Source organism: Heterodontus francisci, chromosome 35 (assembly GCF_036365525.1).
Source record: "Heterodontus francisci isolate sHetFra1 chromosome 35, sHetFra1.hap1, whole genome shotgun sequence".
Classification (NCBI taxonomy): Eukaryota; Metazoa; Chordata; class Chondrichthyes; order Heterodontiformes; family Heterodontidae; genus Heterodontus; species Heterodontus francisci.
The window spans coordinates 57,773,565-57,789,154 of NC_090405.1; the positions used below are offsets into that span (position 1 = coordinate 57,773,565).

A 15,590-nucleotide genomic window follows, 5' to 3' on the forward strand; every position below is an offset into this window, starting at 1 on the left:
AGAACAAATAAAAAGAACTATTTCTCAGATGCTCCCTTACCCTTACATTATGTACTTTGCCCACTCTTAGAGTTGGGTCAAGCAAAACCTATTTCCTTGTTGGACTAAAAATGTACTGATTTCAATCTTACAGACATTGTATAAACTCCTCCCTTTTCATGCTCCATGTGTTATTTTAACCCATCCATCTTTGGATAATTAGTTACCCATTAGTTTGTCTTTATCATTTCTGGACTTTTTCTCCTTTGTCTCGATATCTCTTTGTCTCCTTTTCACTTTCTGGTGGTCAAAATAGACTTCCAGTGGAGTAACATTTCTCTTCTAATTCCTGAACTCCAACCAAATCAATTCAATTTTTTTTTTACCATCCCCTACATCATCCCTATGTTCTAAAGTTGTAATGGAATTTTTGGTTAATTCTTAATATTCTAGAATACATCCATAAGATAAAGTATTTTATGTGTTTGTATAAACATTGCTTGTCCCTAGTTTGGGTGGAAGGATGACTGAAATGTTTACAACTCTCTGCTTCAGGATTAACGCAATACATTTCTTCCATTGGCTTCATTGGGACCTTCATCATTTTGTACCAATATAATGTGAAAATGTTTGTTGCCAGTGTCCTTAATATACTTGGGTTAAAGCACAATATTTTTCTTTTAATCTGTAACAGGTAACTCCCATGGATATAGTAATGGGTGAGCGACTTTTTGGAATTTTGGCACGTGTGGCTGCCTCAGATCTTCCCCAGCCTCGGTTGCTTTCATTGCTGGGAGAAATCAAGTAAGAGTTAACAGTTTATGATGGTATAGTTAAACGATCAGTTTGTATGCAGTAGAAATGTCCACTGCAGTATTTTAGCATTTTGTAAAAAGGTTCAGCTTTATTCTACATGTAATCCTTCTTGTACCTCCCTTGAAGTGCTTAATGGGACAGTGTAGAGAAAGCTGTGCTGTGTCAGCTATGGCTCAGTGGTAGCACACTCATCTCTCAGTCAGAGATTGTAGGTTAAGTCCCACTCCAGAGACTTGAGCACAAAATCCAGACTGGCACTCCTAGTGCAGTACTGAGAAAGCATTGTTGCAGGTGCTGTCTTTCAGATGAAACTTAAAAATTTGTTCACTCTGGTTGACATAAGAGATCCCACGGTACTATTTGCAAAGAACAAGTGAGTTCTCCCAGTGTCCTGTGAATATTTGTCCCTCAACCAACATCAAAAAAAATTATCTCATTGCTGTTGGTGGAATCCTGCTGTGCACAAATTGGCTGCTGCAGTTCCATACATTACAATAGTGAATACTCTTCTCCTGGGGAGAAATTAAGAGACTTATAGTTTGTTGCATGACTTGACCAAACAACATGAGGCGTCAATAAAGAAAGCAAAAGGTACTGTGCTGTACTGTGCCAAACAGTTGTTCAAATCTCCAGAAAGCTGTGCAGTACTATACAGGCCCTAGGAAAACTGCAAAGAATAATGAGGAGGCTGACTCCTAGTGTTTTAGGAAAAAGCTATGAAAAATGACTTGATAAGTTGGGCCGCCTCAAGGGCAGCAGAGCAGGAAAGCACAGTTTCATAGTTTGACAGAGCATCAGGAAGTATTTCTTTACACAAAAGTGAACAGGTTTTCAGAAGAGCAATTGAGGCCAAGACATTTGGCTAATTTAAGAAACAGCTAAACGCTGTAATGGGAAGACAGTGTGGGTAGGTGTTCTGGAGGATGAGATTAAATGACCTGGCTTTCTCCTGTTGCAGGAATGGATGTGTACCGTAAATTTGGGAAGAATCTTAACCATAGTTGCATGTCCCAGGGCTTTGCTACTGTCCAAAACTGACCACAGTCCCATTGATCCAAGCCTGTGATCATAAGTTCATTTTGTGACCCCAAATGCTGTGGAGCTCACTCGCTTCCTCCCATGGCCTTCCCTGTGGCAAAATACTTCCTACCCCTTCATGAGGCAGCTCAATTGGAAAAAGAAGAAAAAGCATTTTTTTTAAAAAGACAGAAAATTCAAGAACAGCACTTAAGAAGTTGCAGACAAAAGAAAGGGATAACAAATGATGGGAAAAAAAACTCTGAAGAAGGAGGAAATAGAGAGACAGAAAAGAGGGGAACAGGAAGAAAAAAATCCACTCTCATTTCACCGGCTTCTGGGCTAAAATGTCTTGTTTCGCAGACTCTCAATAACTATTCTGCACGTTTATTTGGCTCGCCTTCATGCTCAGTTGTCTCCTGTATTCCTCCACTCTTTCAGACCGAGGCCTTGCTCCTGATTCCCACTTCTACTATTAGTTCCTGAACCAACTTACTGGACTTTCTCCTATCAGAATGCTAACACAGACTAACTAACTCGCCATGCATCTCATCGGAAGAGGAAAAGGAAGAGGCCACTTCGACCCTTGAGTCTATTCTGCCATGTGATGAGATCATGGCTGATGAGCAACCTAACTTCATGCACCCGCCTTTGCCCATATCACTTAATATCTCTGAATAACAAAAATCCATCAATCCAGCTTCAATTGCTGTTTGCAGAAGGGATTTTCAAACTTCTACCACCCTTTGGGCTGGATTTTTTGCAACTGCAGTGGCCCACAACAATGTGCCGGTCGGGCCGTCCCTCCCCCCCCGGCCACCTGCCACAATCATGTCGAAGCAGCGGGCTCTTTGACGCCGGCAATGGCATCAGCTGCCTGAGCACAGGAGCTGGTACCATTTTTAAAGGGCAGCCAACCCTGCTGGCTAATTTACATTTTTAAAGTTATACCACCCCCCCCACTGTACCGATCAAAAATTTGTCACCCCCTTATCCACCCCCAATAACAATTACATTTAATATTTGCCCTAACCCCCATCAAGAGACTTACCTTCAACACTTGACCTCCACCCCCGCCCCCCCCAAACTGAACAAAGTGCAGACATCAGCCCTTCCCACCATCCCCTACAGTAGTACTGTAGATCTGACCCCGTTCCCCACCCCGCCTAGCACTAAAAATCAAAAGCTCCCCCCTTCTCCACCACTGTGGTGCCTGCTTTCCCTGAACGGGAAAGTGAAGGCACGGTGGTGCTGGCCACCGCTCAGAAGATTGCGGCCCGAAGGTAAGATTGGAGTGAAATTTAGTTATATCTATTCATCTGCTTAATTTCAATATTCAAAGCCGGGTCCCGTCGCCAAGGAGTGGTGGGGGGTGGGGGGGAACAGGGGGGGAGCCGCCACGGAGCCTCACCATCACCGGGTAGATTGCGCCCGGCACTCCCAGTGTCTGATTCTGTGGCGGGCCGCTGCCTAAACGATTTTCCGGCACACCCCACCACGGAGCCTGACATCGGGAGCTCAGTAAAATCCCGGCTCTTGTATGTTGGAGCATTTCCTACTTTCACTCCTGAAAATTTCGGCTGTAATTTTTAGACAGTGTCCCTATTCCTAGACTTTCCAACCAGTGGAAATAGTTTCCCTCTATCTATCCCATCTTTTCCCCTTAATATCTTGAAAACTGATCTTTTGACATTTTACCCACATCGGTACCAATGACATAGGTAGAAAGAGGTCCTGCAAAAGGAATTTAGGGAGCTAGGTAGCAGATTAAAAAGTAGGACCTCAAAGGTTGTAATCTCTGGATTACTCCCGGTGCGTATAGGGATAGGAGGATAGAGCAGATGAATGCATGGTTAAGCAGATGGTGCAGTGGGGAGGGCTTTAGTTTCCAGGATCACTGGGCCTGTTTCTGGCGAAGGTGGGACCTGTACAAGTTGGACGGGTTGCACCTGAACCGGAACGGGACCAACATCCTTGCTGGGAGGTTTGCTAGTGCTGTTGGGGGGGTTTAAACTAATTTAGCAGGGGGTTGGGATACAGAGTGGAAGCACAGTAGGGGGTGATGTACAATCAAATATAAATGAGAAGCTAAGTCAGTCTAGAGGGCAGAGTAAATATAGACCTGTTAAGGCTCAAGCCAATAATGCAAGGCTGGATTGTATCTACTTTAATGCAAGGAGTCTTACTAGTAAGGCAGATGAATTGTGGGCGTTGATTAACACATGGGAATATTTTTTTTATTCATTCATAGGATGTGGGCGTCGCTGGCCAGGCCAGCATTTATTGCCCATCCCTAATTGTCCTAACTGAGTGGCTTGCTAGGCCATTTCAGAGGGCATGTAAGAGTCAACCACATTGCTGTGGGTCTGGAGTCACATGCAGGCCAGACCAGGTAAGGACAGCAGATTTCCTTCCCTAAAGGACATTAGTGAACCAGATGGGTTTTTACAACAATCGACAATGGTTTCATGGCCATCATTAGACTAGCTTTTTAATTCCAGATTTATTAATTGAATTCAAATTCCACCTTCTGCTGTGGTGGGATTTGAACCCATGTCCCCAGAGCAACCTACCCTGGGTCTCTGGGTTACTAGTCCTAATTACCTAGTTACTAATATGATATTATTGCTATCACTGAGGCATGGTTGCGAGAAGGGCAGGACTGGCAGCTTAATATCCCAGGGCATAGAATCTTCAGACATGATAGGAGAGGGGGTAAAAGAGGAGGTGGCATTGCACTGTTGATTAAAGAGTCAATTACTGCAGTAAGGAGGGATGATATCTTAGAAAGTTCCTCTAATGAGAACATATGGGAAGAAGTTAAAAACAAAAAGGGGGCAATCACTTGACTACAGGCCTCCAAACAATCAGGGAGTGATAGAGGCGCAGATATGTAGGCAAATCTCAGAGAGGTGCAAAAATAATAGGGTGATGATAGTAGGGTATTTCAACTTCCCCTATATTGGAGGGAATAGTATTAGTGAAAAAAGCTTAAAGGGGGCGGAATTCTTCAAGTGCATTCAGGAGAGCTTTTTGAGCCAGCACATAGAGAGTCCTACAAGAGGAGGAGCGGTACTGGACTCAATCCTAGGGAATGAAGCCGGACAAATGGTAGAAGTGGCAGCGGGGGAACATTTCGGGGATAATGACCATAATTCTGTAAGATTTAAGGTTGTTATGGAAAAGGACATAGAGGGACCGGAAATAAAAGTACAGAATTGGGGGAAGGCAGATTTCAATATGATAAAACAGGATCTGGCCAAAGTGGACTGGAAGCAGCTTCTTACAGGAAAGTCTACATCAGATCACTGGGAGTCATTCAGAAAGGAAATTGTGAGGGTTCAGGTCCAACATGTTCCCGTAAAGGTGAAGGGTAGGACCAACAAGTCAAGGGAACCCTGGATGTCAAGGGATATAGAGGATTGGATAAGGAAAAAAAAGGAGGCTTATGGCAGATTCGGAGCGCTGAAAACAGTGGAGGCATGAGAGGAGTATAGAAAGTGTAGGGGGGGTGCTTAAAACAGTAATTAGGAGATCAAAGAGGGGGAATGAAAAATCACTGGCAGACAAGATAAAGGAAAATCCCAAGGCGTTTTATAATTATGTTAAGGGCAATAGGATAACCAGAGAAAAAGTGGGGCCCATTAAGGACCAAAGTGGTAATCTGTGTGTGGAGCTGGAGGACATAGGTGAGTGAGGTTTTGAATGATTACTTTTCATCTGTGTTCACTATGGAGAAGGACGATGTAGGTGTAGTGATCAGGGAGGGGGATTGTGATATACTTGATCAAATTAGCATTGAAAAGGAGGAAGTGTTAGCTGTTTTAGTGGACTTAAAGGTGGATAAATCCCCAGGCCCAGATGAGATGTATCCCAAGCTGTTATGTGAGGCAAGGGAGGAGATTGCAGGGGCTCTGACACAAATTTTCAAATCCTCTCTGGCCACAGGAGAGGTACCAGAGGACTGGAGGACAGCAAATGTGGTACCATTATTCAAGAAGGGTAGCAGGGACAAACAAGGTAATTACAGGCCGGTGAGTCTAACATCAGTGGTAGGGAAATTATTGGAAAAAATTCTGAGAGACAGGATTAATGTCCACTTGGAGAGGCAAGGATTAATCAGGGATAGTCAGCGTAGCTTTGTCAGGGGGAGATCGTGTCTAACAAATTTGAATTAATTTTTCGAGGAGGTGACTAGATGTGTAGATGAGGGTAAAGCAGTTGATGTAGTATACATGGACTTCAGTAAGGCTTTTGATAAGGTCCCGCATGGGAGATTGGTTAAGAAGGTAAGAGCCCATAGGATCCAGGGCAATTTGGCAAATTGGATTCAAAATTGGCTTAGTGGAAGGAGGCAGAGGGTGATGGTCAAAGGTTTATTTTGCGAATGGAGGCCTGTGACCAGTGGTGTACAGCAGGGATCGGTGCTGGGACCCTTGCTGTTTGTAGTGTACATTAACGATTTAGGTGTGAATATAGGAGGTATGATCAGTAAGTTCGCAGGTGACACGAAAATTGGTGGTGTTGTAAATAGTGAGGAGGAAAGCCTTAGATTACAGGAGGATATAAATGGACTGGTAAGATGGGCGGAGCAGTGGCAGGTGGAATTTAATCCTGAGAAGTGTGAGGTGATGCATTTTGGGAGGACTAACAAGGCAATGGAATATACAATGGATGGTAGGACCCTTGGGAGTACAGAGAGTCAGAGGGACCTTGGTGTACTTGTTCATAGATCACTGAAGGCAGCAGCACAGGTAGATAAGGTGGTTAGGAAGGCATATGGGATACTTGCCTTTATTAGCCGAGGCATAGAATATAAGAGCAGGGAGGTTGTGATGGAGCTGTATAAAACGCTGGTTAGGCCACAGCTGGACTACTGTGTACAGTTCTGGTCACCACACCATAGGAACGTTATGACTGCACTGGAGAGGGTGCAGCGGAGATTCACCAGAATGTTGCCTGGGCTGGAGCATTTCAGTTGTGAAGAGAGACTGGATAGGCTGGGGTTGTTTTCCTTGGAACAGAGAAGGCTGAGGGGAGACCTGATTGAGGTATACAAAATTATGAGGGGCATTGATAGGTTAGATAGGAAGAAACATTTTCCCTTAACGGAGAGGTCAATAACCAGGGGGCATCGATTTAAGGTAAGGGCCAGGAGGTTTAGAGGGGAGTTGAGGAAAAATTCTTTCACCCAGTGGGTGGTTGGAATCTGGAACACATGGCTTGAAGGGGTGGGAGAGGCAGGAACACTCAACATTTAAGAAGTATTTAGTTGAGAACTTGAAACACCATAGCATACAAGGCTACGGGCCAAGTGCGGGGAAATGGGTTTCGTTAGGACGGTTGCTTGATGGTCAGTGCAGGCGCTTTGGGCCGAAGGGCCTGTTTCTGTATGACTCTACCCATTAACAGATTTGCTGAGTTTAGTATGGACAGTCTCTGTCTCATCGCATTGAAGTTAGCGTTACCTAAATCTAGTATCTTAGGAGCTGTTTTGCATTCCTCCCTTTCAAACACTATGTTGCACTTGATCATATTATGATCACTATTAAATAAATGTTCATGAATCATTTGGATGTTAACTAAATCTGGCTCATTACTAAATCTAATATCGCATAACCCCTTGTTGGCTCTTGGACATATTGTTGCAGGAAATGATCCTGGACACACTCAAGAAATTTCACTACCTTTCTGACATGAGCTCATAAGGTCATTAGAACTAGGAGCAGGAGCAGGCAATTCAGCCTCTTGGGCCTACTTCGCCATTCAATATGATCATGGTTGATCTCATCTCGGCCTCAACTCCACTTTCCTGCCCGTTCTCCATAAACTTTCAACCCATTATTAATTAAAAATCTGTCTATCACCTCAAATGTCCCGGCATCCACCGCACTCTGGGGTAGTGAATTCCACAGACTCACGAACCTTTCAGAGAAGTAATTACTCCTCATCTCCGTTTTAACTCTGCTACCCCTTATTCAAAAACTATGACCTCTCGTTCTAGATTGCCCCACCAGAGGAAACATCCTCTCTACGTCTACTTTGTCAATCCCCTTAATCATCTCATATACTTCAATTAGATCTCCTGTCATTCTTCTAAACTCTAGAGAGTAAAGGCCTAAACTGTTCAATCTCTCTTCATAAGACCAAACCCCTCATCCTTGGAATCAATCTCGTCTGCTTATCTCAATCTATGTGAAACTGAAAATCCCCAATTAAAACAAGTAACTCACCACCTGACTCCCCAGGGCCTGTCCACCATCTGCAAGGCACATGTCAGGAGTGTGATGGAATACTCTCCACTTGCCTGGATGGGTGCAGCTCCAACAACACTCAGGAAGCTCAACACCATCCAGGACAAAGCAGCCCATTTGATTGGCACCCGACCCACCACCTTCAACATTCCCTACCTTCACCACCGACACACAGTGGCACTAGTGTGTACCATCTACAAGATGCACTGCAGCAACTCACCATGCCTCCTTCAACAGCACCTTTCTACCATCTAGAAGGACATCGGCAGCAGATGCATGGGAACACCACCACCTGCAAGTTCCCCTCCAAGCCACACACCATCCTGACTTGGAATTATATCGCTGTTCCTTCACTATCGCTGGGTCAAAATCCTGGCACACCCTTCCTAACAGCACTGTGGGTATACCTACACCCTAAGGACTGTAGCGGTTCAAGAAGGAAGCTCACCTTGACCTTCTCAAGGGTAATTAGGGATGGGCAATAAATGCTAGCCTAGCCAATGACGCCCATATCCCATGAATGAATTAAAAAAAATTCCCCATCTTTCCTGTAAACCTTATAACCTGGTATATTTTGTTCTCAATTCTAACCAAATTGCAGCCATGTCTCAGCCATGGCTAATATGTCATACTCTCCAAGTTAAATTTGCACCTGCAATCCTTTCAATTTGTGAAACCCATGAAATGGAACCCCTCTTCCCCACTTCAGCCATGTCTTCACCTTCCTCATCTACTTAGCCCTGTACCAGTTTGCGAGTGGTTCAGGTTATAACCCTTGAGATCCTGTTCTTTAATTTAGCTCCTCGTACCCGATACTCTCCAGACAGAACCTTTTTCCTCCTGTTCCCTGCGTTGTTGATCCCAACATGGATCAGAACAACTGGATCCTTTCCCTCCCTCTCCAATATCCTTTTAAGCTGTTTCAAAATGTTCCTCATCTCAGGACTAGCTGGGCAACATAGGTGGGATGTTTAAAAAGGAAGCCATCTGTCCCTCTAATTATTAAATCCCCCACTACTGCCACATTACGCTTCACATCCTCCTCCTCCTCTCCCTTTTGGACTGCTTCCTGCCATGGTCCGTCCTTCCAACAGTCTTGATCCTTATCCTCACAGGTAGCAAGTACATTGCACCTGTTGAATTGTATCAGTTCCTGCAGATCCTCATTCTCTATCTCACCTGGGTTCCCCTTACTCTGCACACATAAACCCTTTTCTGAAACTGCATCGCTCTACAAGGTGTGACCAAAGTCTAGCGGCAACTGTCCAATACTTCTCCCCCTTACTGTCTCCAACTCACACTCCAGTTCCAAGAATCTGAACCGGAGCGATTTGAGACGGAGACATGTAATGACAGCATCTCTGGAGAGAGAAGCAAAGTTAACATTTCAGGTCTATGACCTTTCACAGATGCTGCCAGACCTGCTGAATATTTCCAGCGCTTTTTGTTTTTGTTTCAGATTTACAGCATCTGCCGTATTTTGCTTTTATTTAATCTATACATGGAGGCAGAGGGCATGGCTGAGGTACTAAATGAGTACTTTGCATCTGTCTTTACCAAGGAAGAAGACGCTGCCGAAATCATAGTGAAAGAGGAGGTAGTTGAGACACTGGATGGGCTAAAAATTGATAAAGAGGAGATATTAGAATGGCTGGCTTTACTTAAAGTTGATAAGTCACCAATACCAAATGGGATCCATCCAAGGATACTGAGGGAAGTAAAAGAGGAAATTGCAGAGGCACTGGTCATAATCTTTCTAATCCTACTTAGATACAGGGGTGATGCCAGAGGACTAGAGAATTGCAAATGTTACACTCTTGTTGAAAAAGGAGTGTAAGGATAAACCCAGCAACTAGAGGCCAGTCAGTTTAACCTAAGTGGTGAGAAAGCTCTTAGAAATGATTCGGGAAAAAATTAACAGTCACTTGAACAAGGGTGGATTAATTCAGGAAAGCCAACATGGATTTATTAAAGGCAAATCATGTTTAACTAACTTGATTGAGTTTTTTGATGAGGTAACAGAGGGGGTTGATGTGGTGTGCATTGACTTCCAAAAGGTGTTTGATAAAGTGCCACATAATAGACTTACTACCAAAGTTGAAGCCCATGGAATAAAAATGGCAATGGCAGCATGGATACGAAGTTAGCTGAGTGACAAGCAACAGCGAGTAGTAGTGACAAAAAATGCTGGAACCACTCAGCAGGTCTGGCAGCATCTGTGGAAAGAGAAGCAGAGTTAACGTTTCGGGTCAGTGACCCTTCTTCGGAACTGACCCGAAACGTTAACTCTGCTTCTCTTTCCACAGATGCTGCCAGACCTGCTGAGTGGTTCCAGCATTTCTTGTTTTTATTTCAGATTTCCAGCATCCGCACTATTTTGCTTTTATTATAGAGAGTAGTAGTGCTTGCACCAAATTGTATTCCCCTACCACCCATGTGTTCACTGACCGACATTGATCCCCAGTCAAGCAATGTCTTGATTTTAAAATTCTCATCCTGGTTTTCAAATCCCTCCATGGCCTCGCCCCTCCCGATCTCTGTAATCTCCTCCAGCCCCACAACCCTCCAAGATATCTGTGCTCCTCTACTTCTGGCCTCTTGTATGTCCCTGATTTTAATTGCTCCACCATTGGTGGCCATGCTTTCAGTTGCCTAGGCCGCAAGCTTTGGAATACCCTTCCTCCACCTTGTTTTCCTCCTTTAAGCTACTCCTTTAAGACACTGCTAAAAGCCTACCTCTTTGACCAAGCTTTGATCTGATCTAATATCTTCTTTTGTGGCTCGGTATCATACTTTGTTTTATAATGCTCTTGTGAAGCGCCTTGGGAGGTTTTATTACATTAAAGGCGCTATATAAATAGTAGTAGTTGTTGTAGTGAATGGTTGTTTTTCAGACTAGAGGAAGGTATAAGTGGGATTCCCCAAGGGTTGGTTCGAGGACCACTGCTTTTCTTGATCAATATTAATGACCTAGACTTGGGTGTACAGGGTACAGTTTCAAAATTTGTACATGATACAAAACTTGGAAGTATTGTGAACTGTAAGGAGGATAGTGATAATCTTCAAAAAGACATAGGCAGGCTAGTGGAATGGGCGGACGCACGGCAGATGAAATCTAATGCAGAGAAGTGTGAAGTGATACATTTTCAGGAAGAACAAAGAGGGGCAATATAAAATAAAGGGTGCAATTCTAAAGTGGGTGCACCAACAGAGAGACCTGGGGATATATGCAGCAATTGTTGGAGGTGGCAGGGCAGGTTGAGAAAGTGATTAAAAAGGAATATGGGATCTTGGGCTTTATAAATAGAAGCATGTGGTACAACAGGAAGGAAGTTATGGTGAAACAAAAACAAAAAGTGCTGGAAATACTCAGCAGGTCTGACAGCATCTGTGGAGAGAGAAACAAAGTTAGAGTTTCAGGTCATTGACCTTTCGCAGATGTTGCCAGACCTGCTGAGTATTTCCAGCACTTTTTGTTTTGTTTCAGATTTCCAGCATCTGCAGTATTTTGCTTTTATTTTAGAAGTTATGGTGAATAAAGGCCTGCTCAGGTCTGCAAAAAAAAACCCAACCCAAACCCAACACATGTCGTCGGGTGCCGTCGGGTTTGGGTCGGGTAGCAGGCCTTTAATGGTGAACTTTTATTAAAATACTGGTTCGGCCTCAGCTGGAGTATTATGCGTGGAAAAGATTTACGAGAATGGTTGCAGGAATGAAGGACTATAGTTATGTGGATTGATTGGAGAAGCTGGGGTTGTTCTTCTTAGAGAAGAGAAGACTGAGAGGAGATTTAATACAAGTGTTCAAAATCATGAGGCGTCTAGGCAGAATAGATGGAGAGAAACAGTTCCCATTGGTGGAAGAATCAAGAACCAGAGGACACTGTAAAAAGTTGAATAGCAAAAGAATCAATGATGAGATGAGGAAAAACCTGTTTACACAGTGAGTAGTTAGGATCTGAATGCTCTGCCCAAGAGTATGGTGGAGGCAGGTTCAATGAAGGCTTTCAAAGGGGAATTGGACAAGCACTTGAACAGAAACAATCTGCAGGGCTTTGGGTCAAGGGTGGGAGCGGGGGGGTGGTGGGGGGGGAGTGGGACTAACCACGTTGCTCTTGCAGACAGCTGGCATGAACATGACTCACCAAATGGCCTCCTTCTATGATTCTAAGTTTTTTTCTTTGTCTGTACACTAACTTGTACTAAGCACGAAAACACTGGACATAAATTTTATATGTTTATTGTCTCAAGCTTACACAAGCCACTTTCAAATATTGCACCTCCTTTCCCCACCCACCGCCCCCCCCCCCCCCACACTTCGCATGAAATTGCCACTCTCTCCAAATTCCCACTCTTGCACTGTATTTACAATGCACTCCTTTATGACCAGTCTGCATCATCAGATACTGTTTGTGTTGTACACCTTTTTGAACCACACCCAAATTACAAGTGTTTACTGAGATTCCTGCACACAATAATTAGCACCTAATCTGGCAGTCACTTACAGCTGATTGACAGTTAACTGCACTGACAGGCAGTTTCTATTAACTTTCTTGTAGTTTCTTTTACAGTTTTTAAAGGTCTAATTTAAATTCAAATGTTAAACTAAACTTCAGTTTGATATATACTCACCAGTATTTACCAGAGAATTCCACTCTCACCAAATTCCCAATTTTTGTGCTGTATTTACAATGTACTCCTTTTACAACCACTGAGACCTTGTGGACCTTGCTGTGTGCAAGTTGGGTGCTGTATTTGCTGGCAAAGTAACTGTTGGCTGTAAAGTGCTTTGGGACGTCTTGCGGACATGAAATACAAGTTTTTGTTTCTTCTTCTGATACTGGACTGAACCCTACGCTCACTCTCCTACCTCACCATGCCCAGAACTTGGTTTAAGGTAATTTCTTTCGTTGTCAACCCCATGCCACGCACCCCCACCTCCACCCCCTCAAAAGCACTTCAGCTCCTGCTTCAGACCCAAGTCCCCTGTCTCCTGACTTCCCATTCTCCTTTTTCCAGCTGTTGTGGATTCTTCACTCCCTTATTAGCCATCGGACTATGCTCCCTTTCTCTTCCACTTTTTAGAGTACCATGCATCCCTCAATTGTTATTCCCACTTGTCAATATGTCCCTGCCAGCATCCATGGTATTCAGTGGCTACTGTAAACTTTGTCCCCTTGACAATGACTCCATGACTCCAACCCCTCCCTGGCCTTTCACTCAAGTTCAACAAAACCTTAGTACCTCTTTGAACTTGAGCTGAGGTTCAAAGCATGTATATACTTACCACTGACAAAGAACAAAGAACAGTACAGCACAGGAACAGGCCATTAGGCCCTCCAAGCCTGCGCCAATCTTGATGCTTGTCTAAACTAAAACCTTCTGCACTTCCGGGAACCGTATCCCTCTATTCCCATCCTATTCATAGATTTGTCAAGATGCTTTTTAATCGTCTCTATGGTACCTGCTTCCACCACCTCCCCCGGCAGCAAGTTCCAGGCACTCACCACCCTCTGTGTAAAGAACCTGCCTCACACATCCCCTCTAAACTTTGCCCTTCGCACCTTAAACCTATGTCCCCTAGTAACTTACTCTTCCACCCTGGGAAAAAGCTTCTGACTATCCACTCTGTCCATGCCACTCATAACTTTGTAAACCTCTATCGTGTCGCCCCTCCACCTCCGTCGTTCCAGTGAAAACAATCCGAGTTTATCCAACCTCTCCTCAAAGCTAAAGCCCTCCAGACCAGACAACATCCTGGAAAACCTCTTCTGTACCCTCTCCAAAGCCTCCACGTCCTTCTGGTAGTGTGGCGACCAGAATTGCACGCAATATTCTAAGTGTGGCCTAACTAACGTTCTGTACAGCTGCAGCATGACTTGCCAATTTTTATACTCTATGCCCCGACCGATGAAGGCAAGCATGCCGTATGCCTTCTTGACTACCTTATCCACCTGTGTTGCCACTTTCAGTGACCTGTGGACCTGTACACCCAGATCTCTCTGCCTGTCAATACTCCTAAGGGTTCTGCCATTTACTGTATACTTCCCACCTGCATTAGACCTTCCAAAATGCATTACCTCACATTTGTCCGGATTAAACTCCATCTGCCATTTCCCCGCCCAAGTCTCCAACCAATCTATATCCTGCTGTATCCTCTGACAATCCTCATCACTATCCGCAACTCCACGAACCTTTGTGTTGTCCTCAAACTTACTAATCAGACCAGCTACATTTTCCTCCAAATCATTTATACATACTACAAACAGCAAAGGTCCCAGCACTGATCCCTGCGGAACACCACTAGTCACATCCCTCCATTCAGAAAAGCACCCTTCCACTGTTACCCTCTGTCTTCTGTGACTGAGCCAGTTCTGTATCCATCTTGCCAGCTCACCTCTGATCCTGTGTGACTTCACCTTTTGTACCAGTCTGCCATGAAGGACCTTGTCAAAGGCTTTACTGAAATCCATGTAAACAACATCCACTGCCCTTCCCTCATCAATCATCTTTGTCACTTCCTCAAAAAACCCAATCAAGTTAGTGAGACACGACCTCCCCTTCACAAAACCATGCTGCCTCTCGCAAATAAGTTCATTTGTTTCCAGATGGGAGTAAATCCTGTCCAGAAGAATCCTCTCTAATAATTTCCCTACCACTGATGTGAGGCTCACCGGCCTATAATTTCCTGGATTATCCTTGCTACCCTTCTTAAATAAAGGAACAACATTGGCTATTCTCCAGTCCTCTGGGACCTTACCTGTAGCCAATGAGGATGCAAAGATTTCTGTCAAGGCCCCAGCAATTTCTTCCCTTGCCTCCCTCAGTATTCTGGGGTAGATCCCATCAGGCCCTGGGGACTTATCTACCTTAATGCTTTGCAAGACGCCCAACACCTGCTCCTTTTTGATAATGAGATGACTGAGACTATCTACACTCCTTCCACTAGGCTCATCATCCACCAAGTCCTTCTCTTTGGTGAATACTGATGCAAAGTACTCATTTAGTACCTCGCCCATTTCCTCTGGCTCCACACATAGATTCCCTCCTCTGTCCTTGAGCGGGCCAACCCTTTCCCTGGTTACCCTCTTGCTCTTTATATACGTATAAAAAGCCTTGGGATTCTCCTTAATCCTGTTTGCCAATGACTTTTCATGACCCCTTTTAGCCCTCCTGACTCCTTGCTTAGGTTCCTTCCTACTGTCTTTATATTCCTCAAGGGCTTTGTCTGTTCCCAGCCTTCCAGCCCCTGCGAATGCTTCCTTTTTCTATTTGACTAGGCTCACAATATCCCGCGTTATCCAAGGTTCCCAAAACTTGCCAAACTTATCCTTCTTCCTCACAGGAACATGCCTGGATTCTAATCAACTGACGTTTGAAAGACTCCCACATGTCAGATGTTGATTTACCCTCAAACAGCCGTCCCCAATCTAAATTCTTCAGTTCCTGCCTAATATTGTTATAATTAGCCTTCCCCCAATTTAGCACCTTCCCCCGAGGACTACTCTTATCCTTATCCACAAGT

At 44.3% G+C, this 15,590-nt stretch overlaps 1 protein-coding gene across 12 annotated transcripts in view; it reads left to right on the top strand.

The window, feature by feature from the left end:
* LOC137350732 (leucine-rich repeat-containing protein 49) overlaps positions 1 to 15,590 on the top strand; it is a 422,174-nt gene that overhangs the window by 374,797 nt on the left and 31,787 nt on the right. For 11 of the 12 annotated variants that reach the window (XM_068015697.1, XM_068015702.1, XM_068015700.1 and 8 more), the window contains one exon: positions 674 to 783. In XM_068015697.1, the coding sequence (XP_067871798.1) occupies positions 674 to 783 (110 nt within the window). Of the gene's footprint in view, positions 1 to 673; positions 784 to 15,590 lie in introns of those variants that run through there. The other variant, XR_010969477.1, reaches the window with a different exon arrangement.